Raw genomic sequence first — 27,932 nt, forward strand, 5'->3', positions numbered from 1 at the left:
TGTTTTAGTGACATTTATTTATTTCAACAAATATGAAATGCAGTTTAACTATAGTGAATAAATTTGAACCTTGCTTTTAGAATACATTATAGTTGGATTTGACTTGGGGTTTTTAATACTTAAATATGTGCTTCAAGATATATTTCCTTTTGAAAAATTTATCAGGGGCGCCTGGGTGGCTCAGTGGGTTAAGCCGCTGCCTTCGGCTCAGGTCATGATCTCAGGGTCCCTGGGATCGAGTCCCACATCGGGCTCTCTGCTCAGCAGGGAGCCTGCTTCTCTCTCTATCTCTGCCTGCCTCTCCGACTACTTGTGATTTCTCTCTGTCAAATAAATAAATAAAAAATCTTTAAAAAAAAAAAAAAAGAAAAATTTATCAATTTATCTAAAGGTTTACCTTAATTTTTATCTTAATTTTTTTCATACTTCATATGAGTGGTACAAAACATGCCATTTTGAAATAAACTTCAAGCTGGCTTATACTCTTGGCTTTAACGTGAGTATACTGTGTTGTTCATTTGGCTATACAGAGTAGCTTGAAATGCCTCAGAGGGAACTTGAGATAAACCATTCCATTTGGAAGTTTCATAGAGTGCTTCTCTCCCCACCCCCTGCCCCGCCAGCTGTGAGTCAAATCCATCTTCTCAAATAATCCTAATGCTACCCTTTACAGACCTAGGTCTCGCTCCTTTCTGGGTGCTTAAGAACATTTATCAAGTGTCTGACCTAGGTTTGTTCCAAGCTAAATATCTCCAAGCATGTAATCTATGGTACATGAGCTTTGAAGTCCAGCAGATCTACATTCAAAACTTCAGCTCCTGGGGCGCCTGGGTGGCTCAGTGGGTTAAGCCACTGCCTTCAGCTCAGGTCATGATCTCAGGGTCCTGGGATCAAGCCGAGCCCCGCATCGGGCTCTCTGCTCAGCAAGGAGCCTGCTTCCTTCTCTCTCTCTCTGCCCGCTTGTGATCTCTCTCTCTGTCAAATAAATAAATAAAAATCTTAAAAAAAACAAAAAAAAACAAAAAACTTCAGCTCCTACCTTCCCTTAAAAGGTATGCAACTGTGAAGTTAATTGAACCTCATCTTTGGGGGGGTGGGTAAAGTAGAGATAATCCTCTTTTGTTTCTGTGTCATAATTACTGGCTATGCCTCTGGTTAATAGGACAGAATGGGCACCTGACCCAACCTGGACTGTCAGACCTTTCCATAGGTATTTGGGAATCAAGATGGGGTCTTTTCTATGTAGTTAGACCTGAAATATGTAAAAATGAGGTACTGGGTGACCACATGAAGGTTGGGGAGCAAAGGTCACCAGTAAACCGAATGATGAAGTAACTATCCAGACAAAAGCAAAGAAACTCCTGCCTGAGGTTTTCTCTAGCTCATCACTTCTATACCTAAGCATGTTCTTGTTAAATCCAAATACAGGTAAAACACAATTTTTCTACTCCAACCACACTACCCTTCTTAAATGTTACCAATATTAGTACAGTAACCGCCCCAATTTTTTTTCGTGTATTTAACACAGACTTATATAAACATGTATGTATGTGTAGATTTTGTAGGTTCTGTTTTGCTTTGTTCATAAATGGCACCATATACTTCATGTATGGTTCTACAATGTCTTTTTTCTAATTTATTTTATATACATATATAAAATAAGGAACTTGTCATTGACCTAGATCAATGTAACATTAAGACTACATGGGAGCTTTGTAAGTCAGTCAGCTTTTCACACTGTTTACCACGGCAAGCAACATGTATTACTGCAGGATGGTTAAGAATCAGACTTGTGTCCTACTGCCTGGTTTCTAATACCAGTTCTACCACTGACTAGCTGTGGGACCTGAGGCAAATAGCCTCTTGTGCCTTAGAGATAATTGTACCTTTAGGGTTGTTGTGGAGTTGATAGCTAATATTTATCTAGTCCTACTCTTACGTACTTCACATGTACTGACTGACTTAAAACAGTGCCTAGTACCTTGTATATGGAATCTGTAGTAATATTCTATTTCCAATCACTACCCATTTTGGAACCTCCCCTGGCTGAGAACCACCTCCCCTGGCAATAGCTAGAGGGGGTAGGGTTCAGATCTGTTCTATTTCCTCCTCCAGTCTGTGCTTGCTGATGGTTAATGGTTGATTTTGTCATCCCCAAAAAGATACATTGGAATCTTAAGCCCAGTACTTTTAGGATGTGACCTTATTTGGAAATCGGGTCATTGCAGATGCAATTAATTAAGATGAATTCAGGCTGGTCCTAATTTAGGCAGGTTCCTAATCCAGTAGGACTGGGAAGATGATGTGAAGAGAGGGAGAAGACAGCATTCTACAAGCCCAAGGGATAGGCCCAGAATAGGTCCCTCTCTGAGTCCTCAGCTCAAGAATCCTGCTGACAGCCTTATTTTGGACTTCTAGGCTCTAGAAACCTGAGAGGGTATGCTTCTCTTGTTTAAGCCCCTTGGTTTGTGATACTTTGTTAGGGCAGCCCTAACAAACTAACACACTCATGCAACAAGATAAAAAGTCCTTTTCATGACTATAGGCATTGGGGGGGGGGGGAGTTGGGTGTTTTTATCACTTTTGCCCCAGCACTGTCATGAATATAAAGTGGTTGGAGTTTGTGCCTGTGGCCAAGCAGCAGGCCCATTAGTTCCTAGAAACGGAAGTTGTAGCAGCATTCTGGGCATAGACGTGTAGTAGTTTTGGTTTTGTTCCTTTTTTTTTTTTTTTAAGATTTTATTTATTTACTTAACAGGGATCACTAGTAGTCAGAGAGGCAGGCAGAGAGGAGGAAGCAGGCTCCCCGCTGAGCAGACAGCTTGATGCAGGGCTTGATCCCCTGGGATCAAGCTTTAACCCACTGAGCCACCCAGGCGCCACTGTTTTTGTTTTTGTTTTTGTTTTTTAGATTTTATGTATTTATTTGACAGAGAGAAATCACAAGTAGATGGAGAGGCAGGCAGAGAGAAAGAGAGAGGGAAGCAGGCTCCCCACTGAGCAGAGAGCCCGACCCAGGACTCCATCCCAGGACCCTGAGATCATGTCCCAAGCCGAAGGCAGCAGCCCACCCACTGAGCCACCCAGGCGCCCCTGTTTTTGTTTCTCTAATTGAAACAAAGCAGAGCAGATATCGCAAATGTTGGGCCATTCAGAAAGAAGATGATGCTCCAGAGATCCTGCTCTTATCACTACATTTACAGATTAATCACATATTAACTCTGCCATGTCATGCTGAACACGCTCAGCACTTACAAGTACAACCAGAAGTTGTTCTACAATATATTCTAATATATCCGTTTTGATTTTCACAAAACTCCTAGGAGGTAGGTTCTCTGCCTTGCTGTTAGGAGTTTCTTAGATTTGCTACTATAACATATCACCACAAACACAGTGGCTGAAAGCAACACAAATGTACTCTCTTCTACAAATCAGAAGTCTGGATTGGATCTCATTGGACTAAAATCAGGGTATAAGCAGGATGATGTTTCTTCTGGAAGTCCAGAATGCGTTTCACGGCCTTTATCAGTTATTTGGGTGGAGGGAGAGGGAGAAGCAGACTTCCCGCAGAGCTGGAAGCCTGCTGCAGGGCTCAGGCGCAGGGTTCCAGCCCAGGACTCCAGGATCATGACCTGAGCCAAAGGCAGGAGCTTAACCCACTGAGCCACCCAGGCGGCCCCTTTCCCAGTTTCTTAAGGCCTCCTGCTTTCCTTGCCTGGTGGCCCTATCCTTCTTCAAATCTCTTCTCTGACCACCACTCAGCCTCTCTCTTCCACTTGGAGGTGCCCTGGTGATCATACTGGGGACCCTGGAGAATCCAATCATCTCCATATTTTAGAGTTAGCTGGTTGGCAACCTTAATTCCACCTGCAGTCTTAGTGCCCTTTGCCACGGAACCTAACAGCCACAATTTCCAGGGAGAAGGATGTGCCCATCGCTGCAAGGGGCTACTCACTCCTCCGCCCTCCTCACTTGGGCCCAAGGTCCCCCAGCTAGTAAGGGGAGTGCTGAGCCAGAGAAACTGATCACGTAAACTGGAGGCAAAACTCTTGTTGCTGGGAGACACTTTCCCTCAATAACATTGGCATTGATCTAGGGCGCTTTGGAGCTACAGTTTTAAAACGCGCCCTTAGTAGGCCCGGCTACTCCGATAATAGCGCCTCCCGCCCAGCCCGAGAACCTTCCTTTACCAGCAACCCGAAAGACGACCTGCCGGCCCGCCCCGCGGAAACGCGCTCGACCGGGGACGCCGGGGTCGGCTCCGGTCGCCGGGGAAGCCGGTAAGCGATCCCGCCGTCTGGCAGGGAGCCTCTGGAGGAGGGAACGCGGCCGGCGGTGGGAACCAGGGGCCCGGGAAGCGGGCGGCGCCCTCGCGAAGTGGGGGCGAGCGGGAGACCCGCTCTCGGCGCTGTCGGATCCCCGCCCCAGCTCCGCCCCCGGCCTGGGCCGGCAGCTCGCCCGGGGGTCCCCCGCCGCTTCCCGTGCTCCTGGCGCCCGCCGCGGCTCGGGCGCTGGAGGAGGAGGGGACGCGGCGCGGCAGGATTGGGGCTTGGCTGGCCCCCCGCATGGTGCGGGCCCCTCCGCATGGTGCGGGGTACCCGCGTGCAAACCCGAGAAGCTCGCGCGCCCGGGTGTCTCACCCGCGATCCCACTTCTGGCTATTTCCAAACCATTTTACTAGTATTTGGGAGGAGCATGCAAAGGGACTTCGTCACAGTGTATACAGGTCTCTTACTGATCTTACGGGTGGCAGATGGAGTAGCGGGTAGATGGGGTGACTCAGTGGGTTAAAGCCTCTCCCAGAGTCCTGGGATCAAGCCCCGCGTCGGGCTTTCTGCTCAGCGGGGAGCCTGCCTCCCCCTCTTCTCTTTGCCTGCCTCTCTGCCTACTTGTGATCTCTGTCAGATAAGTAAATAAAATCTTAAAAAAGAAAGAAAGAGCCAAAGAAATACTGGTTTTCAGCTAAGAAAATCAATGGTGGTTCTTGCTTATCGGTTACATCTTTGACATAGAATGAAGACCCTGAAGAATAAAAGAAACAAATATGGGGAAACGTGGCCTCCTTGTTACTTTTTTTTTTTTTTTTTTGAAGGATCTTATTTGTTTATTTGAGAGAGAGATTGAGAGCAGGAGCAGGGAGCCCAACCCAGGACTGGATCCCAGGACCCTGTGATCATGACCTGAGCTAAGGGCGAACACTTAACCAATGAGCCATCCAGGAACCCTCAGGCTGCTTGTTAAATCGGGTAATACCAAGGGCCAGTTAGAATAGGAGCAACTTTTTTCTTTCAGATCCCTAAATACACTAAAAGACCAGACTGTCCTTGAAAAGAATTGTTTTTGAACACAGTGCCTCTAATTTGGTTAATATGGAGCAATTAATTTTAAAGTTGCCGGGTGATTCTATGACACACATGAATACAAATGACATTTTACAGGTCGCTGTAGTGTTTGTTTTAGTTGTGATTTTTGCTCTGCCTGCTGTGTTCTCTGTGCCTCATAATTCTTTGTGGTGTGATTAAAGCAAACAAAAAAACAAAAAACAAACAAAAAAACACTACAAATAGGCTTTCTGAAAATTAAGTTAATTCATTCTGGTGGCTTTCTTTTTTCTTAATGCACCAAGTTGCTAAGGAAAAAAATGCATCATGTTGCTAAGGTTTTAATAATAATAATGGCTGCCATTTATCCATGGCCTCCCCTGTACCAGGCAAAGTGTTGCGTACTTTATATTCAATCTCCTTTACCTATGATCCGATCCAGCTAACTGCTTCATCTGGGAAATACAGAAAGGGAGACTGAAGTTCAAAGACTCTGCTTATGTCTTCTTAATCCCAGCGCCTCTAGCTCAGCGTGTCCTAAAAGGAACACGTCTCCCTTCACCATGCTGTTCCCCAGCCCTGCCACACTCCCACTGCCAGAAGAAGGAAACGCACACACACATACACACAGAACCATTGTGCTTTTCCTTTTTTTCAGGGAATGGTATCATCGTTCACCCAGTTTACACTGGAACCCTGGGAGGTCTGCTTTGTCCCTTTCTCCCTGCTTATCCCCCATAAATTTGTCACCAAAAATCTTACCAGTTCTTTCTACATATTTTCTTCTCATTCTTCTCTTCGTTCCCATTGCCACCACCCCATTCCACTCCATCATCATTTTCCTGCCTTTTCTGTTGTCGGAGTCGCTCTCCAGCGCTCCTGTCCCATCCCGTGTGCAGTCCATTCACTCTATGGCTAGAGTAAGTTATTTTTTTCTAATATGCTCTCTTGGCTAAAATCCTTCAGAGATAGCACATTAATTACCCCAAGGATAAAATCCGGCAACCTTGAGCTTGGCTTGCAGTGGCCTTCAGATAAGACCCTGTCTGCCTCACCAGCCTGTGACAGTCCTCTTTCAATTCCTTGAACTGAACACAACCTCTTTGGCTCTTTTTTTTTTTTTTAAATAAGATTTTATTTATTTATTTGACAGAGAGAGATCACAAGTAGGCAGAGAGGCAGGCAGAGGGAGAGGGGGAATCAAGCTCCCCACTGAGCAGAGAGCCTGATGTGGGGCTCAATGTGGGGCTCCATCCTAGTACCCTAAGATCATGACCTGAGCTGAAGGCAGAGGCTTAACCCAATGAGCCACCCAGGTGCCCCCTCTTTGGCTCTTAAATATGCCAGTCCCTCTGCCTACATCGCTTCCCTCCCCCCCGCCCCCTGTTGCCAAGCCAACTTCCAGTCATCCTTCAGGCTTCAGTAAAGTATCATTTTCCTGACTCGTCTGGATAATTCTGCCATGCGCCAGCCTAACTCTGTGAGACTTATCACCCTACATTTGTTGAGGTCTGAGGTCCCGCCTGCTTTGGGGCATGCGTGATAGCAGGGACTATGAGAGGTCAAAGTCCGCTGCTGTAGCATCAACGTATACAAACCACACTGTTCCTTCAACAGTGCAGGTTTGAACGGCACAGGGCCACTTATATCTAGCAATTTTGATAAATGTAGTACAGTCTGTAAATGTATTTTTTATTCAGGATTATAAAACCTGTCACGGGTGTCCAGGGTCTACCTGTTTAGCCAATAAAGGAATAAACTGCTGTTGTCCTACCATGGTCATTTTGAGCTACTTTGACTTCATTCTGCCTTTTGAAATATATTTAATTTTCAACGTTTCCGTTTTTGAATACAGGTCGAGAGAGGTTGTGGTGACCGTGTCAGTGAAGCCGGGCTGTGTGGGTTCACAGCATGGATGGCTATGTGGTCCTGAGAGTGATCGGAGAGGGCTCCTTCGGCAGAGCCCTTTTGGTTCAGCAAGAAAGCAGTAATCAGCTGTTTGCCATGAAGGAAATAAGGCTTCCCAAGGTCACTGCTGAAGCCATTAGCTCATGTTGAAAATGTAGATGCAGTTTGCCCCGGAAAATTAGTTCTTGAGATTTAACATGGAATTGCTCTTTCGTGCAAGAGATGTAATGGGTTTATTCATTAGCTTTACAAGGTCTTGATGTATTTTATATGGATTTTAGGTAATTTTTGTAATTAACAAAGAGGGAGAAAAAATAATCTAGGTGGCGATTGCTGTTTATCTCAATGAATAATTTCCAATTTTGCATACCTAAGAGGGAAAGAAGCTTTGCTGGAAGCAGCTCAGATGCCCTATTAATGAAAACAGAGCATAAAAAATACAATGAAGAGCAAAAACCTAACATGCTAACCTTTGATATCAGAGAAGCTATTTTGTGGATCAGTTTTGGGTTTTATTTCCCTGGAAGGTGAGGAAGGTGCTACCTGGTCCATGTTTATCATAGTTGTTGCAGGAAAGAATCTGTGCCATTGAGGTTGTTTAATAACGTCTTGATCAATTTTCTAAAAATACATTTTAATACAATTCTCAGAATTCTAAGCATTTATTTCCCCACTATGTTCTTGACCTCTTTCCGTGATTCTCGAGTGGACTTCAAAGTCATCTGGAGGTTAAAACACAGATTGCTGGGCCCCAACCCTGGGTATCTGGTTGAGGAGGTGCAGATGGGCTGATGAATTTGCTTTTTTTTCTTTAAGAGATTTGTTTATTTTGAAGAGAGAGTGAGAAAGAGAATCTCAAGCAGCCTCCCTGCTGAGCATAGAGGCCAACAGGGGACTCCATCTCATGACCCTGAGATCCTGACTTGAGCTGAAATCAGGAGTTGGAGGCTTAACATACTGAGCCACCCAGGCGCCCCTTTTAAAAATATCTTTTTGTAATTCTTTTTTTTTTTTTTTCTCCCAATAGCAGTTTCTTAATTGAAAGACAAGCCATTCAGGATTTTGTCCTCAGAGTGTAAGTTAGGGATAAGCAGTTTTGGAAACCAGCTTTGTAAATTACCTTCTTCCATGCTTACTGCACTAACACATCAGTCTTTCTCATCTGGGCCAGTGGGCTGCAAACATGATGCAGACAGTAAGACCTGAGAGCCCCAGTTCTTAAGGATATGCTGTGGTTAATGGCATGCCCATTCTCCACATCAGTTACGATGAGACTGATGTGAAAACTGGTTTACATTCTATACGTGGAAGGATATAAGGGTCAATTTTAGCATGTAAAATATAGCCACAGTTCACTACTTTTTCTCATAGAGTTTGATAAACATAAGTTGGGTCACAGCGTGTTGCTTCAAAACTTCCTCTGGCATTGACGTATACAAACCACACTTGACCCTTGAACAACACAGATGTGAGCTGCATGGGGCCACTTATATGTAGATTTTTTGGATAAATGCCATCCAGTGCTGTAAATATATTTTCTCTTCCTTGTGATTTTCTTGGTAACACTTTCTTTTCTCTAGCTTACTTTATTGTGAGAATATAGCATATAATACATGTAATATACAACATGTGTGTCAATTGACTATGTAATTGACAAGGCTATTAATGGTTACGTTTTTGGGGAGTCAAAAGTCACAGGTGGATTTTTGACTGCACTGGGGGGGCGGATCACTGCCCCCAGCTCCCATGTGGTTCAAGGGTCAACCGTATTGTTGTAAAGCTATCCATTTTAAAATGAAGTATTCCATTTATGCTATTTAAAATCTTCTTCTAGTCTCTCTCTGGTACACAGAATTCTAGGAAGGAGGCTGTTCTGTTAGCCAAAATGAAGCACCCCAATATTGTTGCCTTTCAAGAATCATTTGAAGGTAAATATGAATTCCCCCAAAAACGCATTGTGGAATTTTATTTATGGCCTCCAGGCTTTCCTCAGGAGTCTTCTGTTTGTTCTAGCTGAGGGACACCTGTATATTGTGATGGAATTTTGCGACGGAGGGGACCTAATGCAGAAGATAAAGCATCAGAAAGGAAAGTTGTTTCCTGAAGATATGGTAAGAGAGGGGCTTCCACGATTTCTCTCAAGATTTAGAAGCAACTTTCCTCCCAAAATGGGTATAAGTTCGCATGAAAGCATTATACATGTGATTACTTGATACACTTGTTAGAAGCAACTCGCTTCCCTATTGCTGCTCCTGTTTGTGTGTGGGAGGTGGCTGCCAGAGATATTTCCAGCAAGTTCAATAGATATGTTTATAAAATATCAAGGAATAAAACTTCTGTGTGTAGAAAAGTTTCAAAATTGTATTGCTCCTATTTTGTCCTGTATATTTCAAATTTTGAATTTTGTGGTACTGACATTGTAGAAGACAGATAGAGTTATTTGGCATTACTAGATCATCAGAAGAACGAAGCCCAAATTCCTGGGTCATGGGAATACCTATTCATGGGAATACCTATTCTCATACTTTTTCCTTTTACAATTTAGCATTTTCCTTTATGTCTAGGATTTTTTGCCTTTTTAAAGGAAAATTGTGTATTAAATATTATTAGAATGAATTGACTAAGGAAAATAGTTAAATAAACACCATGAATGGGACTTTGTCTGGTTTAGGGTATAACATGTTATGAAATTGGTATAAATATTTTTATGTAGCGGTTGTGTTGTTAAAAATATGGATTCCAGGGGCGCCTGGGTGGCTCAGTGAGTTAAGCCGCTGCCTTCGGCTCGGGTCATGATCCCAGGGTCCTGGGATCGAGTCCTGCATCGGGCTTTCTGCTCAGCGGGGAGCCTGCTTCCCTCTCTCTCTGCCTGCCTCTCCATCTACTTGTGATTTCTCTATGTCAAATAAATAAATAAATAAATAAATCTTTTAAAAAAAAAAATATGGATTCCAGAGAAGGAGGTCAACCTTGGCTTCAAATGAATGAATCTCCATAGCAAAAAAGAAAAAAAAATCGGTTTGACATTTAATTATAGGCTTAGAAATTCTGAATACTACTGACTCAGGATTTGTAAGAAGAAAATGCTGACTCACAGGATGGTTGACAACATAATGAAATCTTTTAATGTTAATAAATGAACACTCTGAAAAGGCAAATGAAAATCTTATGTAATGATTACAAAAAGTTGTAGCATACTCATTCCTTAGTGGTGAATTACCTTTATATATATATTTAAGAAATACTTTTATTTGGTTGAATTCAAGAAAACCATAGTGGGAGTTTTATTGAACTAAATTGCTGTTTAGATCATACATAACATGATGGAACATGGGATTCACAGTTTTTCTGAATTCTCCCAGGCAATGTTGAATCTTAGTTGAACTATGTAATTTTTAGGGTTCTGTATTTATATTACAGAAAATCCAGGTCAGCTAAGGCCTGGAGATGATTCTTTGGGATTTGGGGTTGACACAAACCAGTTACTGCATGCCTTTTCCTTACAGATACTTAATTGGTTCACACAAATGTGCCTTGGAGTAAATCACATTCACAAGAAACGTGTGTTACACAGAGATATCAAGTCCAAGGTAAGTGAAATACCTTTTGGGGCCTCAACACGAAAACAGAAACAAAGACTATTTCACTCAGTCTTTTTTCTGTGTTCTTCTGTTTCCTTTTGGGACATTTTTATTTAGCCTAGAAGTCTTTGTCAACCTAATATTTATACGAGCCAAGGAAGGTACTACCTGAGAAAGATCATTTAATCTCTTTACTAGTGTATGTTAATAGGTTCCTAGCTCTCTTAGCGATTGCTAAGACTATCTTTCTCAGATGAAAAATGGTCAGGACCTGCGCCATGGAGTCCCCCGATACGTTCCCAGGCGCTCCATCAGGCTCTGCTGATATGAGATTTTATTTATTTATTTGAAAGAGAGAGAGAGAACACACACACACACACACACACACACACACACACACAAGAGCAGATGGAGGTATAGAGGGAGAAGCAGACTCCTCACTGAGCAGGGAGGCCCAGTACAGGCCTTGATCCCAGGACTCTGGGATCATGACCTGAGCTGAAGGCAGATGCTTAACCGACTGAGCCATCCAGGCTCCTGTCTACCGATAAAATCTTAAGCTCGCTTGTTTGCTTTCTAAGCAGTGATCCTGAATTCCCAAGCAGGGTAACGTGTATCTGTCAGAAGGGTATCTTATTTCGTGTTCCACTCCAGAACTCAGCTGTCAGCATCTCTGCCCTTAATCTCCATCACCAGCAGGTTTTGATAGACAGCTTCTCTGAGATCTCTGCCTTGCGGGTGAATGATGCAAGACATAATCTCAGCTCTTCTTTTTTAATGCAGAACATCTTCCTCACCCAAAATGGAAAAGTAAAACTGGGAGATTTTGGATCTGCCCGTCTTCTCTCCAAGTATGTATATCTGTTTTCTAGTAGTGACAGCAATCAAAATATCCCTTATTCAGGAATGCGCTGTAATCGTGCTTTGCCTTCTTATGGTTTTAGTCCTATGGCATTTGCTTGTACATATGTGGGAACACCCTATTATGTGCCCCCAGAAATTTGGGAGAACATGCCTTACAACAATAAAAGGTAAGTAATGTTCTTGCTTGATACATTAAGTCCTGAGCTTGACCACTTGGTGACAGGCATTGTAACCGACAAGGGAAGTTTGGTTTTTGAAAAATATATTTGAAAGCAATGTAGAATCTAAATGCCCAGGCTTCTAGATGAAGGTCACAGTTTTCCAACTGTTTTAATCAGAGCTGAAAGGAGCCAAATGTGAATGTTGAAGGAAAGGCTAGTCATTTCTAAGGAACAGTATGAATGACATAATAGAATGAATGACATGACTGCTTTTCACACTCTACTGCTCTCACTTTTAAAAGTCCCAAAGCTGGGCGCCTGGGTGGCTCAGTGGGTTAGGCCGCTGCCTTCGGCTCAGGTCATGATCTCAGGGTCCTGGGATCGAGTCCCGCATCGGGCTCTCTGCTCAGCAGGGAGCCTGCTTCCCCCTCTCTCTCTGCCTGCCTCTCCATCTACTTGTGATTTCTCTCTGTCAAATAAATAAATAAAATCTTTAAAAAAAAAAAAAAAAAAAAAGTCCCAAAGCTCAGGTTGCAGCTCTACCAGTTACATCAGAATGTCAGGGGGTGGGAAGTGTACATCGGTAATTTTCCAGCATCACCAAATGATTCCAGTGTGTGGCAAAATTTGGGAACTACTGGATTATTTCAGTGAGTTCATATTGGCAGGACTGGATAATAAGTACTTGACTGATAGGTTAATTAATTAAAAGAAGATAGTCTTGGGGCGCCTGGCTGGCTCAGTGGGTTAAAGCCTCTGCCTTCGGCTCAGGTCATGATCCTAGGGTCCTGGGATCGAGCCCCATATCGGGCTCTCTGCTTGGCAGGGAGCCTGCTTCCTCCCCCCTCTCTCTCTGCCTGCCTCTCTGCCTACTTGTGATCTCTGTCTGTCAAATAAATAAATAAAATCTTTAAAAAAATAAAATAAAATAAAAAAGAAGATAGTCTTAAGACCTTATGGTTTAAGATAGAATATTTTTCTGAATATAAGTCATGACCTGCCCACTGATGGAATGGGTGAACAGAGGAATATCGGAAATAGATATACAAGAAAGGATATGGCCATCACCTTCTTTTTCACTGTTGTTAATAACATTTTGATGTTTTTTCCATCCATTCACTTCTCCCTGCCAAACCTAGTTTATGTATTCTATATACAACTTAGTATCCTCCTTTTTTTATTTTATTATATCATATTCATATCACCACATATTTAAGCTCTTTACAAATATTGTTGTTGGTCTAATGATAATTTTCAGTATCATAATCAGTGTCATGATTAATAGACCTGTTGTGAGTAAACAGATCATTATTTTGTAACACATTCTTGGCATGAATTCCTTGAAGTAGAAAACCTACAGGCTCTTGTTACCTTCTGTCGCGTCAATTTCTGTAAAGAACATGGTAATCCATACTGAACAGTTTCTTTTAAGAGTAAAACTGAGTGCACAGCAGCTATGAAGAAACCTACTGGGCCAATTGGGGAGATTTGATTTTGGACAAATATTTGGTGATATGATTGAATTAAGGTTATATTTCTTGGATGTGACAATGGTATTGTGTTTGTGAGGGAGAGTACATGCTGACATGTTTGGGGATGAAGTCTTTGGTGTCTGCAGTCTTTTTTTCAAGAGGTTCAGATATATGTGGAACTAGGTGGTGAGAAGGATGGAGGAAATGGGATGCTTAGAATGAAGAAGGGTGGGCGTATGGGGCAACTACAGACCTCTTCTGATGTATGAAGAACTGTTTGGGGGAAGAATGAGTAGTCTTATTCTCTTGGTTTTGGAATGTAGAGCTAACACAGGGTGATGAGGGTTTCCAGAAGACACATTTTGGCTTATGATAAAGAAGACCACTCTCCCTAGAGCCATCCAACAGGCTGTGCCCAAGGTAAAGAGCGATTTATCAGGAGGTGTGGCCAAAAGGCCTGGGGTTGCGCACAGATGGTCTGGGTAGAAGCTATACTGCATGACTTCTAACCCTCCTTCCAACTATGCCAGTCTGAGTCTACAAATACTCCTTCCTGTACCGAATGCTACTGCAATGATGTCTGAACAGCCTTGATTTGGAGGGTAGGGGCTCGGGAGCAGAGAGTTTTACTGCGAACATTACTGTGAGTAAGTATCTAAGTATTAGACCAAACTTACCATGTATTGTATTTTAATAACTAGGAATTACTTGTGATATTTATTCTTTTTGAAGATAATTTTTCATTTTTATTTTCTTTTGTATTTCATATAATCATGCATAACCCATTTGTCATTCCATTGCTTCTTTATGCTTCCAGTGACATCTGGTCCTTGGGATGCATTCTCTATGAGCTCTGTACCCTTAAGCATCCAGTAAGTATGGTGTGTAAATTGGAAAAGGCAGCCTCTTGTCATACCTGGCTAAGTCCTTAGTAATGTGCCAGGTTCCACTTGGCCGTGTACTTCCCTTGGGCTCTGTAGGAGTGCTGACAGCATTGACTCCATCTTTGGCCTGCCATGTTGGCCCACAAGTGGTACCACAAGGGATAACTCCCTTGTGACCTCACCACCATGCCCCTCGCTCCAGGGAAGCTGGGAGTTAAGGTCCAGATAGTTGCCCTATAGAGAACAGGGCAGAGAATAGCTGTGTAGTGACCTGCATTCCCCTGTCCACCTTGCCCCCATGCCCATTGCCCCGTTGGTAATTACCCTGCATAAAGCTCTGGGTAAACGACATGGAGTGGCTTGCTTTGTGTTTCAGTATTAAAATGCCTTCTTGGTCTGGATGATCCATGACTGACCCTCCTCTACTTTCTGACAGGTGAATTCATACCTCTTTCCTTGGGTATCACCTTTGCCTGGAGTCCCTGTGGTAGCTTATACTAATAGGAAATTTTCATTATTTAGTTTCTGTAGTTTTGTATTTAGCTTGCCTGCCTGCCTTCCATTTTTCTTTCCGTCCCCTGCTCCACCCGTCCTTTCTTTTTTTCACTATTCTGAATTTTTTTATGTTGGTAAAATACAATCTATATCATGATATTAGCCTTTTTAACCGTTTTGTGTGGCATTGATTACTTTGCAGTATTTTGTAATCATCTCTGGTACCTATTTGCCAAACTTGCCCAGCCCATGCTCCTAAACAGAAACTCTGTACCCATTAAATGATAACTTCCCATCCCCACCCCTCCCCACCAGCCCCTGGTAACCTCTAATCCACCTTCTGTCTCCAAGAACGTGTGTATTCTAGATATTTCCAATAAGTGGAATTACACAGTACTTTTCCCTTTGTGTCTGGCTTATTTCATGTAGCATAATGTTGTAACATGGGTCACAGTTTCATTCCTTTCTGTGATTGAGTGATGTTCCATTATGTATGTTTATATCTTATTTTGTTTATCCATTCATCTGTTGCTGGACATATGGGTTATTTTCTCCTTTGGCTATTGTGAAAAAATTATCTTTATATTTATTTGTTCAAGATATTTTAAAACACAATTTAACAAAAAAGAGGCTAAATAACTTGGCCAGCTTGTTTAGCAGTTACTATTACACAGAACTAACAATCATAGCACTCGTCCCTGTTAAGTCTTGGCTTTTCATAGAAATAAATGCTGTCCTTTGGGCACAGATTGAAACTTAGCTCTAACCAAGCATTTTTTCATTTTTTATTTTTTAAGTTTTAATTGAAATACGGTTGACATAGAGTGTCATGTTACTTTCAGGTGCACAACATAGTGATCCAGCACTTGTAAATACATTACAGTATTGCTCACCGTACCCATACTCACCATCTGTCACCATACGAAGTGACTATGATATTATTGGCTGTGTTGCCTGTGCTCTACTTTTCATCCCCCAAACTTAATTATTTTATACCTGAAGTCTGTGCCTCTTACTACCCTCTGCCTATTTCACCCATCCCCACCCACCCCTGGCAAGCATCTTTACAGACGTGCCTGAGAGGTATGAGAGTGAATGATGGAGGAACAGCCTTCGCCACCACTAAGAAATCCCCTCACACTGAAACCACGTGCTGTCTTCCTCCAGTGTGCGTGGTTTATATCGCCTGCTGCATCGTTAGAACAACTTGGGAGACTTTACAGAGTGGCGATACCTGGGCCCATACTATAGTAATTGAATGGAAACCCCTGAGGGTGTCCTGGACAGCAAGCAGTGTTTTATAGAACAGGTGATTCTAGGGGCGCCTGGGTGGCTCAGTTGGTGGAGGGCCTGACTCTTGGTTTCAGTGCAGGTCATGATCTAAGGAACATGAGACAGCCCTGCTTGGGGCTCCCAGCTCAGCTAGGGGTCTGCTGGAGGTTCTCTTCCTCTCTGCCTGCTCACATCTGCTCTGTCTCTCTGTCTCTCTCCCTCTCTCAAACAAACAAACAAACAAACAAATAAATCTTTAAAGCAGGTGATTCTAATGTGCAGCCCAAGTGGAGAGCCACTGTTTTATAAAAAAAGGATTATTTTAAAAATACCAGTATTTTATTTATGATTATATTCTTTATTCCCCTGATTCTGTCTTTTGTGTGTGTAGGTGTGAACTTTCATATACATGTTCTTATTCCTTCTAGCAAGAATAAGAATTAAGGAGTATGGTGCCCTGATATTTGACACACAATCTGTTTTCTCATCTGCTTTGAGGCTAAAGTAGTTCTCAAACCTTTAGGAAATGCAGAAACCTGGTATAGTGGTTCAGAAACTGGAGGCAGAGCAGATTTAGTCTCATTTTTCACTACCTGAACGTTTCCCTTGTTATCTGTTGATTTTTTCTTTTTTCATATCTTCACTTGCATATTTTACTAATAGGTACATTTTCAAGGTAGAATGCCAACATGTTCTTACATTAAGTATTACCAAGATTAACTAACATCTAGTGTTAATTTCAAAGTTTATTCTACAGTGAAGATTTTTTTTAAATGTTATGCTGGCATGTCATTCTGATTCCCATTCTATTGCTTGTCAAATTCTAATAGCTCCTTTGATGATATGAAGGTAAAAGGGATTTGGCAGTACACTTTTAAAGCTGGAATAGTCTGGAATGCGTATCACGAGGGGGCAGGCCTAGCAGGTTCTGGGGAGGAATGAACCTAAGGGATGTTACACTTATTATGTGCCTGTTGGGACCATTGACTTCTTAAGCTACATGTATGTGGGGCTTCTGGGTGGCTTAGTGGGTGAAGCCTCTGCCTTCGGCTCAGGCCATGATCTCAGGGTCCTGAGATCCAGCCCCACGTTGGGTTCCCTGCTCTGCAGGGGAGCATACTTCTCCCTCTGCCTCTGCCCCTTCCCCTGCTCCTGTGCTCTGTGTCTTGCTCTGTCTCTCAAATAAAATCTTTTTTAAAAAGCTGCATGTATGTATTACCTTGATTTTAAACATATGTTAACAATGTGTATCTGCACACACATTGATTATGAGTGATAATGTACCCAAAGCTGGCAACAGTGCTCAGATTTTCCTCTAGATGGGCAGGTTTTGCCCTGTTTATGTTTACCTTCCCTCTGAACCCACCGTAAGATTTCAAATAGTACCTTAAGGATCCCTCTGGGAAGAAAAATGACCAGGCGACAGATACTTTTATAAAATTAAATTAGTTCATAAGGATTTCATTGAGCTGGCAATTTCTTCCGCTCCTGCCTTGTCTCTGCTCTTACATTCAGTTGTACTTTTTAGTTTCAGGCAAACAGCTGGAAAAGTCTTATTCTCAAAATATGTCAGGGGTCCCTGAGCCCACTGCCATCTCAGTACTCCTGTGAACTCCAGCTTCTGATCAAGCAGATGTTTAAAAGGAATCCCTCACACCGCCCTTCTGCTACAACACTTCTCTCCAGAGGCTCTTTGGCTCGGCTTGTCCGCAAGTGCTTACCCCCAGAGGTACGGTGGGTTGACTGTGAGTGGTTTTCAAGTGTGGCCAAATGGTTTGTTCTCTTTTAACACAACATGTAGGACATGCTTGTAAAAATTCAAATAATGCAGAAGAGTATACAAAAAAGTAAAAACTTCCTTTCCTTCTTCCTCTCCCTTCCACAATACCGTTCCCTGAGAATCCTCATAGGGAGAGTTTGCATAACCTTTCTGGTCTTTTTCTAGACCTGTAGCAATATCTGTATATGTGTCTAAATTATAGACATTTTCTAAATGGCATTTTAGATGCCATAAATCATATGTTTATGATTATGGGGAATATGTTTGTGGAGAATATGATTGTAGGGAATGATGTTGATAATTAAATGACATTATGGCAGTGTCTAAAGAAAAGTGTACCTCACATATTTAAAATTCTTTACTTGAAACTTTCAGATCATCACAGAATATGGCAATCAGATATTAGAAGAAACCAAAAATTCTAAGCATAGTACACCAAGGAAAAAAGGTAAGAATTTTAGAAAGCTTGCCTTTTGTTCCATTTTCTTTTAAAATATAGTTTAACAAAAAGAAAAAATATAATTTTTAAGTTACTGGAGACAATTTCAGAGATCTCCTGAAATTAAAATTTTTTTAATTGCTATTTCAGATGTAATTCTGTACTGACTTTTATGATTTTAATTTTCCAGGGATCAAAAAGCCTAGTTTGGAGATTTTAATGATGTAAAGATTGTTCTTCATTTCATTATTAGTATCATGTTCTCTTCGGTCAGGTAGAAGGCTTCTGTGGCCTGGCCTAGGAATCTAACCATGAAAATACAGTGTTAATCTTATAGGAAATTATCCCCAAGTATCCAAAGAACCATCTGGTAAACAAAATTTTAAAAAGCAGAGCCATGGGACACCTGGGTGGCTCAGTCAGTTAAGTGTCTTCCTTCAGCTCAGGTCATGGTCCCAGGGTCCTGGGATCAAGTCCCACATCAGGCTCCCTGCTCAGTGGGGAGCCTGCTTTTCCCTCTCCCTCAGCACTCCCCTACTAGCTGTGGGACCTTGGGCCCAAGAGTGGAGGGCGGAAGAGTGAGTAGCCCCTGCAGTGATGGGCACATCCTTCTCCCTGGAAATTGTGGATATTAGGTTCCATGGCAAAGGGCAGTTAAGACTGCAGATGGAGGGGCGCCTGGGTGGCTCAATGGGTTAAACCTCTGCCTTCGGCTCAGGTCATGATACCAGGGTCCTGGAATTGAGCCCCGCATTGGGCTCTCTGCTCAGCCGGGCCTGCTTCCCCCTCTCACTCTGCCTGCCTCTCTGCCTACTTGTGATCTCTCTCTGTCAAATAAATAAAATGAAATCTTTCTTATTTTATTTTATTTTATTTATTTGACAGAGAGATAATAAAATAAGTAAATAAATCAATAAAATTTTAAAAGATTTTATTTATTTGACAGAGAGAGATAATAAATAATAAATAAATAAAATATTTAATTTCTTTATTTGACAGACAGAAATCACAAGTAGGCAGAGAGGCAGGTAGAGAGAGAGGAGGAAGCAGTCTCCCTGCTGAGCAGAGAGCCTGATGCGGGACTCGATCCCAGGATCCTGAGATCATGACCTGAGCCGAAGGCAGAGGTTTAACCCACTGAGCCACCCAGGTGCCCCACCTGACAGTTCAATTTTAAATGTTGTTTTTGTAGGAATGTATGTCCTTCTAGTAATGCAAACCCTTTAGTCTTGTAATTCACCCTTTCTCCATTCCTCAAGGGGTAGCCAGTTACCTTTGTTTCCACAGTTTGCTTTAGTGTTCATTTTACCTTAGGTGCTATTTTGTAGCTTTTTCCCCTTCCCAGGGTATTAGGAAATTTGTTTTAAAATGCTAAGCAACAACAACAATAAAAGTCAGTTTAGGAAAAGTTTCAAGATAGTTTGGCCAAGTGTAGTCTTACTATTCCTAAATAAGAGGAATAAATCAGTGGAGAAAGGCCACCTTGGGAGACCATGTGTCCGGTGGCATCTCCACCCAGCCAGTAGGCAGTGCCACCAGGGTAGTGAACATTCCCCGTGATGGCTGCGGCTGTGTCTCATTCACTCCCAGTTGTAGCCTCAGCACCTTTCATTACAGATGCTCAGTAGCCATTTTTTACAATGTTGAATGAAAGAGGAACATGGGGGGCCAGGCTCTGTCAGGGCAAATCAACCCCTCTTTCCATAGTGATCGGAGGCCCAAGTTCTTGCTGACTGCCACCACCGCTGGTGCCTCAGGAGAGAACAAGCAGCTCCCTCCTTCTAAGGGATCCCTGTTCCACGGGCTCTCGTCACTGTTTGGGGACAGCAGAGACTCCCTCGCTGTCCTGAGCTGGAGGTGATGGTGACTTCCCCAGGATGTGGAGGTTCTCACCTTCTAGAGCCTAAATGGGCTGGCAGAAGTGAATTGTGATGCCTTACCTTTCAGATGTTAGTTAGCATTAGGAATAAAACAGCAGAAACAGCCTCTGTTTAAATTACTGTGTGGTTGAAGCTTGGTATCACTGTTCAGGCTAAGGCTTTGGCTCATGGACTTCAACAACTTCATTTGTCTTCATTTACCTTTCGGGCTTTCTGCAGATCACCTGAGAAGCTTAATCACGTGATCTTCTGTGTGTTTTCTCTTCCTACCTTCTCTCTTCTTTTTAAGCAGACCCCAGCAGAAGCAAGATAGCTTTGGAAGATGAGGCAGCCACGATGGTAAGAGCTTGAAAATTACGTTTATGAAACACACGTCTCCTGGGTACCATCCGGGGCTCTGAGATGTTGGTAAGACTGGGACCTGCTCCCTCCTGGCCAGCAGTTTTTCCGCCTTTGGCATGTGAGGTAATTGGTGGCTGTCGTCCATACTGTCAGCTGAGCCACTGGAGATCACCAAGCATTTGGTTCACGTGCCTCATTTTGTCGTTTTTAATTATTGATGACCAGTGGTGTCAATATAGACGTGAGAGAACTCTGTTCTGCTTTCAGTTATGAACATCTTATTTAAGCCTGGCTTTTAGTTTGTTTGTCATTGTGGTAAACCATACATAACACAGAACTTCCCATTCTAGCCATTTTTACGCATAGGATTTAGCAGACTTAATCACATTCACAGCATTGGGTAACCATCACCACTGTTTCTAGTACTTTCTGATTACCCTGTTACGGAAACTCTGCCCTTGTATAATAGCTCCCCATTCCTTCCCAACCTGCACTGCCACCCCAAGCTCCTGGTGACCTCCAGCCTACCTTCTGTCTCTGCTGTGTGCCCATTCCAGAGATTTCACAGGAGTGGAATCATGTGACAGGTGTCCTTTTGTGTCTGGCTTCTTTTGCTTAGCATAGGGTTTTTGTTTGTTTGCTTTTGTTTTGTTTTGCTCAGTTCTGATTTTGCTTGGCATCGTTTTTTTTTTTTTTTTAAGATTTTATTTATTTATTTGACAGACAAGAGATCACAAGTAGGCAGAGAGGCAGGCAGAGAGAGAGGAAGGGAAGCAGGCTCCCTGCTGAGCAGAGAGCCCGATGCGGGGCTCGATCCCAGGACCCTGGGATCGTGACCTGAGCCAAAGGCAGAGGCTTTAACCCACTGAGCCACCCAGGCGCCCCTTGGCATCGTATTTTTAAGGTTCATCCATGGATAGCCCGTTATCAGACTATTTTTATTCTTTTTTTGCCCAAAGAATACTTAGATCTGTATTTTGATCTTGACATTTTTTTGTTCAGGGACTTTTAGTGCCTTCCCATTATCTGGCAAACCTAGCTGACATTTTTCAGCCTGGCATTCAAGGTCCTGTTTGTCTTGCTTTGCCCTGGGCAGATGTGAGCTCTTTGACACGAGAGCTGCGGTAATGTCCTGAGGAGAACAGTGGATCCACTTCTCAGTGCTGCCAAACCCAACTTAGTAAATCATGCCCTACTCAGGATTTGTTTTTCTTTCTTTTAATTCCAAAAGAAATTCCAAATTTAATTCCAAAAAGAAAAAATGTTGTACTAACAACATATCATTCTATTTATGGAATGTACTAGAATTTAAACTTCTCAAATTTTTTTCGAATGGAGATTTGGCTGTAAATAAATAACAGCATCCCACCATTATGTTGCTACAAATTGAATAGATCCTGCCCCTGTACTTTTTTTTTTAATTCTTGTGAGAATATCTTTTTTTCCCCAGCTTTGTTGAGGCATAATTTATATGCAATAAAATTTACCCTTTAGTGTAGAGTCTGATGAATTTTGAAAACTTTTTAGTGTCATATAACCACCACCATAATCAAGATCTAGAAATCCCAAGCACCCCCCACCCTCAAGAAAGCTTCCTGAGGGCCCTTTGCAAACAATCCTGACTCCTGTCCCAGATGGTCACCACTGTCGTTTTAATACCATCTACAGTGGACACATGCATGTGTTCTTGCAAAATGAAAAGAGCAAAATGTAAGCAGAATGAAGAGAGAGCTGGAAAGGAAGTCAGAGAAGGGAAGAGCTGAGGTAGGAAGAAGGTCCCAGGCAAGACGGCAAGGTGTGATGGCATGAGGGCAGAGCCGAGTGGCGCCAAGCCAGGAGCCCTGTTTGAGGCCGCTGTGTGTAGAGCAGTGACTGTCACTGGGGATGGAACATCGGAATCCCCTCAGGGCTTTTAAAAACTGCTCATCACCACTACCCGCCAAGATTCTGACTTCTTTGTCTGTGGGGGAGCCCTTTGCCGGGTGGGGAGAGAAGTATGAGAACCATCAATAGAAATAAGAACAAAGTCCCAGCTATAGTCTACTGTTTATTTATTCATTCAACAAGTCATTGAGAACCCACATGCTGGAAACTGTTGAGGAATAGGAGATGTATTCTCAAAATATATGCAGATTTAGCAGCGTCTAGACAGTGTGTTACTCTATTTCATGAAATCAGGAGCTTAGATAATTTGGAAAAATACCAAATTAAGTGGGAACATTTTTTTTTTTAAAGATTTTATTTATTTATTTGACAGAGAGAAATCACAAGTAGATGGAGAGGCAGGCAGAGAGAGAGAGAGGGAAGCAGACTCCCCGCTGAGCAGAGAGCCCGACGCAGGACTCGATCCCAGGACCCTGAGATCATGACCCGAGCCAAAGGCAGCGGCCCAACCCACTGAGCCACCCAGGCGCCCCAAGTGGGAACATTTTAAAGATTTTATTTATTTAATTTGGGGGGGTTGGCAGAGGGAGAGGAGGATGAGGGAGAATCTCAAGCAGACTCCCTGCCAATTGTGGAGCCCTACATGGGGCTTGATCTCACAACCCTGAGATCATGGCCTGAGCCGAAATCAAGAGATCAAGATGTTCAACCCACTGAGCCACTCAGGTGAAGTGGGAACATTTTGACCATGTATAGCAACTTTATAAAATACCTCATTTTGATACTCCAGCATAAAAAGCCCAATACAGCAAACAATACTGAAATTTTTCATTACTCATTGCTTCTATAAAGCCCTCTCAAATACCTGTTGTTTTATATATCCTCTTTGTACTTGAAATGGTTGATATTAATGACTAGTAATATGGGGGCCCGTGGGTGGCTCAGTCGGTTAAGTGTCTGACCTTTGATTTCAGCTCAGCTCATGATCTCAGAGTCGTGAGATCGAGCCTGGTGTCGTGCTCTGCATCAGCACAGAGCCTGCTTGGGACTCTGTCTCTCCCTTTCCCTCTGCCCCTCAGTCTCTCTTTAAAAGAAATATAATGATTAGAAATATAGATGACTTTAAATACATATATGTATGTATGTATATGGTTTTTAACTTACATTAAATATGTATGACATGTAACATATAGTAATGTATGGGATTCTGTGGTTATGTTTTTTAATTCATTAATCTTTACTTAAAATTAAGATAGCTGACTTTGCATACTTTACCTTGTTTGTAGCATTTCAAGCTTTTTAAATTTGTATTTTTAATCCCTTTTAAAGCTAGGAGAAGAACAAGATAGAAAGTATAGCCACACTGATTTAGAAAACATTAATAAAAATTCAGTTGAAAGTGCACTGGGGACATTAAATAAAGAGAAAGGTAAGTTATTCAAATTTTAATGTTATATAAGTGAGGAACTGGGGAATATGGAAGAAATATTAATTTTCATCTTACTAGGTTATAGATATCATAAACATGGGAAGATTTTTGTTTGCTTATCCAGTGATTTATTTAATAGTACAGGAATCCTTTATTACTCTTAAAAAAGAAGAGAATAGTGTTACTAATAAGAGCCTGTAGGAAAAGATAGTATTTGTTGTACTATCTGTCATAGAAACCATGTACAGAAATATACATCCTCCTGGGACTTCATTCTTATACATTGTGTAATATATAAATATATATGTATTTTTAAAAATTCACTTTTTAATGATTAGCTTTACCTTTTCATTTGGAGGTTTCTTTTTCTCATCACCTTTACTGCTTAGACTCAAAAAACATTGTGAGTAGATGTGAGTTTGGAAGAGAAAAGAAAGACTTCTTTCTCTGTAGTTGTTCGAGTATATGTGTACATACAGATGATAAGTAATATGCTTAGCAATACTTTTTTACATTTTAAAATCAGATAATAAATCAGTCCATCTGAGGAAACCCAGTTCACCAAGTCCTGTCAGGAGACAGTGGGAGAAAAATGTCCCCAACACAGCTCTCACAGCTCTGGAAACTGCAGCCATACTCTCCTCCAGCTTAGCAGCCGGGGATGAGAGAGGTTAGTAGTCAGATTGAATGCTGTTACTATCGAACATTTCTTTTCTTCTTCTTTAGGTGATTGATTGATTGATTGATTGATGAGAGAGCAGGTGTGAGTGGGGGGAGGGGCAGAGGGAGTGGGAGCCAGAGAGAGTCCTAAGCAGGCTCCACTCCCGGTGTGCAGCCTGACGTGGGGGGTTGATCCCACAGCCCTGAGATCATGACCTAAGCCGAAATCAAGGGTCTGATACTTAACCACGTTAGCCACCCAGGGACCCACTATAGAACATTTTCTAATGGTTGTTTAATGGGCCGGAGATTGTTCTTGTTGTTGTTTTTAATGTCACTGTAGAAGATATTAGGTGTCACGTATCAGAGCAGGGCCCATGTAGGTGAGTGAAATAGATTTGACTAGCAAGTCAGATATAATTACCTTTGCTTAAAATATGGTCTGGAAGATATATGCTGAGAATCTTTTTTACATGGCCCTAACTGCCACCTTTTCACAACTAGGTGGTTCTGTAATAAAGTACAGTGAAAATAACACCCGTAAGCAGTGGCTCAAAGAGACTCCAGAAACTCTGATGAACTTCCTGAAGAATGCGGATCTCAGCTTGGCCTTTCAAACATATACAATATATAGACCAGGTGACTCAAGCCTATCACGTACCTATGGAAATGCTTTGATTTTTAAAATATTTATTTATTTATTTGTTTAGTGAAGATTTTATTTGTTTACTTGAGAGAGAGTGAGAGAGTTCATGAGCAGGGGGGAGGGGCTGAGGGAGAGGGAGAAGCAGGCTTCCCACTGAGCAGAGAGCCTGATGTGGGGCTTGATCCTGGGACCCTGGGATCATGACTGGAGCCAAAGGCAGACGCTTAATGACAGCCCCCCCAGGCACCCTGATAATTCAATTACTAAGCCATCTTGCGAACTCAAGAGCTAAGACAAATTATGCCAAGTAGAGCGTGTAATGCTGTGGCAAGTCTTGACCCTATTTATTGTAACAGATTTAGTTGTCTTTGTTTATTTGGTCAGTATTTATTGAGTGCTAAATGTGCTGGGTTAAGATTTAAAAAAAAAAAAAAAAAAGAATAACACACAGTTCCTTCCCTGGGTAAGCCCTCAAGGAGAGAGTTTTAGAGTGTTATAGATGAATTTTTAGAGGTGTTTTCTGATAGAGCTGTGTGCAGGTGGTCATAGGAGCCCCGGCGGAAATGGGTGCATAGAAGGATGGTGTTGAGGAAATTAACAGTTGTGAATTTTGTTGTAGCAATTGTAGGTCCTGGATTTTGTTTCTGGTCCCTGTTCACTGTTCAAAACCTATGTCATAGCTCTAGTATGAAAGGGTTTTATAAAGATTTAGCTCACATTTTTATATTAGGTTATTGTGTGAGCAAAAATCTGAAAACAGTTGCCATCTAGAAAATTCTTTGAAAGCATGCATGCATGTGGTCTCCATTCCCTAATTTTTTATTCCCCAACATGGGGAAAAGTTGGGGGTGGAGAGCTCAGAGGAAAAACAACTGGAAGATGATGAGCCAAAGATAACTTTAATATTAGTTTCTTATATTTGAAGATTTTAATTATTATTTTCTAGATTTTTCTTTTGAAGAAAGTACTGTTTTTAAATTTTATACCCATCCTGATGCTTCGTGGGCCTGTTTGATGCCAGAAGTCAGGCTGTGTAATGGCGGAGGCACTACAAAAGAAATAAAGCATTGTCCTCAGTGAGCCAGCAAGCTTTTGGATGATTTTAGTCCAACATTCACTAATTATGCAACTACTGTTAAAATTGGCATAATTTTCCTCTGAAGGTTCAGAAGAATTCTTGAAGGGCCCCCTGTCTGAAGATACCGAAGCATCAGACAGTGTGGATGGTGGTCACGATTCTGTCATTTTGGACCCAGAGAGATTGGAACCTGGACCGGATGCAGAGGACACGTATGTTGAGATATACGTACATGGTGCTAGTCATTGTGTGTGAAAATCAGACCTTAATTTCAGGTTTAGCAGGAGCTGGTTATATTACTCAACATCACAAATGAATATTCATATCTCAATCTTTTGTCTGGGATGAGTAATGTATTACGGTATTATTACAGAATTCCGGAGCCTAACTGTTCAGCTTGGACTTACTGTTTCTTATTTACTATATTGGGTTTTATTGGCAAATGTTATAAAACATGAAAGAAGTGCTCCTTTGGAAGAGCTAACAGTTTTTTTCCTCTGGTCAGTTGCTCAAAAATGTAAATATTTTGATGGTAGTGTTCTGCTTTGAGCCACCTAAAAATACTTACTGTGCCCCTGCTATGGAGGCTTAGTATCAAAATTGTTTCTTCACAGGGATTTTGAGGAGGATGATGACAGGCCTGACTGGGTGTCAGAACTGAAGCGGCGAGCTGGCTGGCAAGAAGCTTTGGATGGGTGACGCCCAAGGAAGTGCTCCGTAGTCACATCAAGTAGATGTTGAAAATGAGGAATTAATGTTTGGATAATATCAGCTCACAGGATTTATAGTTTTCCTTGGACACAGAACGAAGAAGGGGAAACTGTGAATATTTAAAATTGTTCCTGATTAGTACCACAAGGCTTAAAAAACCTGTAACTCTCATGAGTTGTTGAACTGAAAGGAGAAGGTGTAAAAGAATGGCTCTGAACTTCAGGCTTTCAGTCAGAAAAGAAATCAGAGGCTGCTGCTTCCAGTTTGTGTGATTGTGGGAAATTATTATTATTATTATTATTATTATTATTATTTGATTGTGGGAAATTATTGAAGCTCTTTGAGCCCCAGTTTCCCTGACTCTAAAATGAGGTGATGATGCCTTCCTCACAGGGATGCTGACCAAAGACCTTGGCGGTGGCTCTTCACATTATTTCTGCACTGTTATGATTGGTGCTTAATTGCTGTGTAACTCTTTTTACATTTCTGAAAGGCTCGAGGATATAAAATAAATTTAATTGGAATATAAAAATGTGCAGTTTTCCAGTAAGACCTATTTCTGGGTGGTGGTCCATGATCTTCAATGATCTTCGCCAGTGACCCGCCATCCTTAAATACAGCCCCTGTCAGGATGCACAGAAGGGCCCAGGTCAGAACATCAGCCGTGGGAAGGTGGGGAGGGGCACTACAGATCCTGTCAGAAGTTGGTAGTCTTGTGCAGGAGAAAGAAATAGGCCAAAGGTGGAAGTACTGAAAACTAGAGAGTGCTGTGGAACTAATGGGATGCCAAGTTGTGTGGGTCACCCTGACACACATGTTCTGGGTCCTTTCGTTCCATACTGGGATGCTGTCGTGAGGCGACATATTGTACTCCAGAAGAAAGAGGCTCCTCCCTGAAGATCTTGTGGAGGTAAGTGTGCAAACAGCGGAAGCCTAAGCCAGTATGAGGAATGGTGCTCCAGTGAAGAACCAGTGAAGTAGCTGAGTCTATGGCAGGATGGTTTTAAGGATCTCCTGGAGTATGGAATACATACATCTTGCAGATTTAAACAATTTTTTTTTTATCTTCAGTTAACAAAAACTGTGGTATAGACCTTCACCCCACCCTCTTCATATTCCTCGAGG

General features: G+C 42.2%; 1 protein-coding gene across 4 annotated transcripts; it reads left to right on the plus strand.

The window, feature by feature from the left end:
* Window positions 1-4,106: 4,106 nt before the first annotated feature.
* NEK3 (NIMA related kinase 3) lies at window positions 4,107-27,339 on the plus strand. 4 transcript variants are annotated; one of them, XM_004775201.3, is made up of 16 exons: window positions 4,108-4,280; window positions 7,177-7,349; window positions 9,064-9,157; window positions 9,243-9,340; window positions 10,736-10,819; window positions 11,594-11,661; window positions 11,755-11,841; window positions 14,125-14,179; window positions 17,487-17,687; window positions 18,114-18,186; window positions 20,347-20,396; window positions 23,613-23,712; window positions 24,239-24,382; window positions 24,877-25,011; window positions 26,182-26,308; window positions 26,711-27,339. In XM_004775201.3, the coding sequence occupies exons 2-16, from the start codon at window positions 7,233-7,235 to the stop codon at window positions 26,793-26,795; spliced, it is 1,518 nt and encodes a 505-aa protein (XP_004775258.1). In that variant the 5' UTR covers window positions 4,108-4,280; window positions 7,177-7,232; the 3' UTR covers window positions 26,796-27,339. The 4 variants fall into 4 exon arrangements, with proteins under 4 accessions (XP_044936493.1, XP_004775258.1, XP_004775259.1 ...); XM_004775202.3 differs by having other exon boundaries at window positions 4,109-4,280; window positions 20,350-20,396; XM_045080558.1 differs by lacking the exon at window positions 11,755-11,841 and having other exon boundaries at window positions 4,107-4,280.
* The last annotated feature ends 593 nt before the right edge of the window (window positions 27,340-27,932 follow it).

The sequence above is a fragment of the Mustela putorius genome, unplaced genomic scaffold (genome assembly GCF_011764305.1).
Source record: "Mustela putorius furo isolate JIRA1106 unplaced genomic scaffold, ASM1176430v1.1 tig00000461_pilon_pilon_pilon, whole genome shotgun sequence".
NCBI classification, from domain to species: Eukaryota; Metazoa; Chordata; class Mammalia; order Carnivora; family Mustelidae; genus Mustela; species Mustela putorius.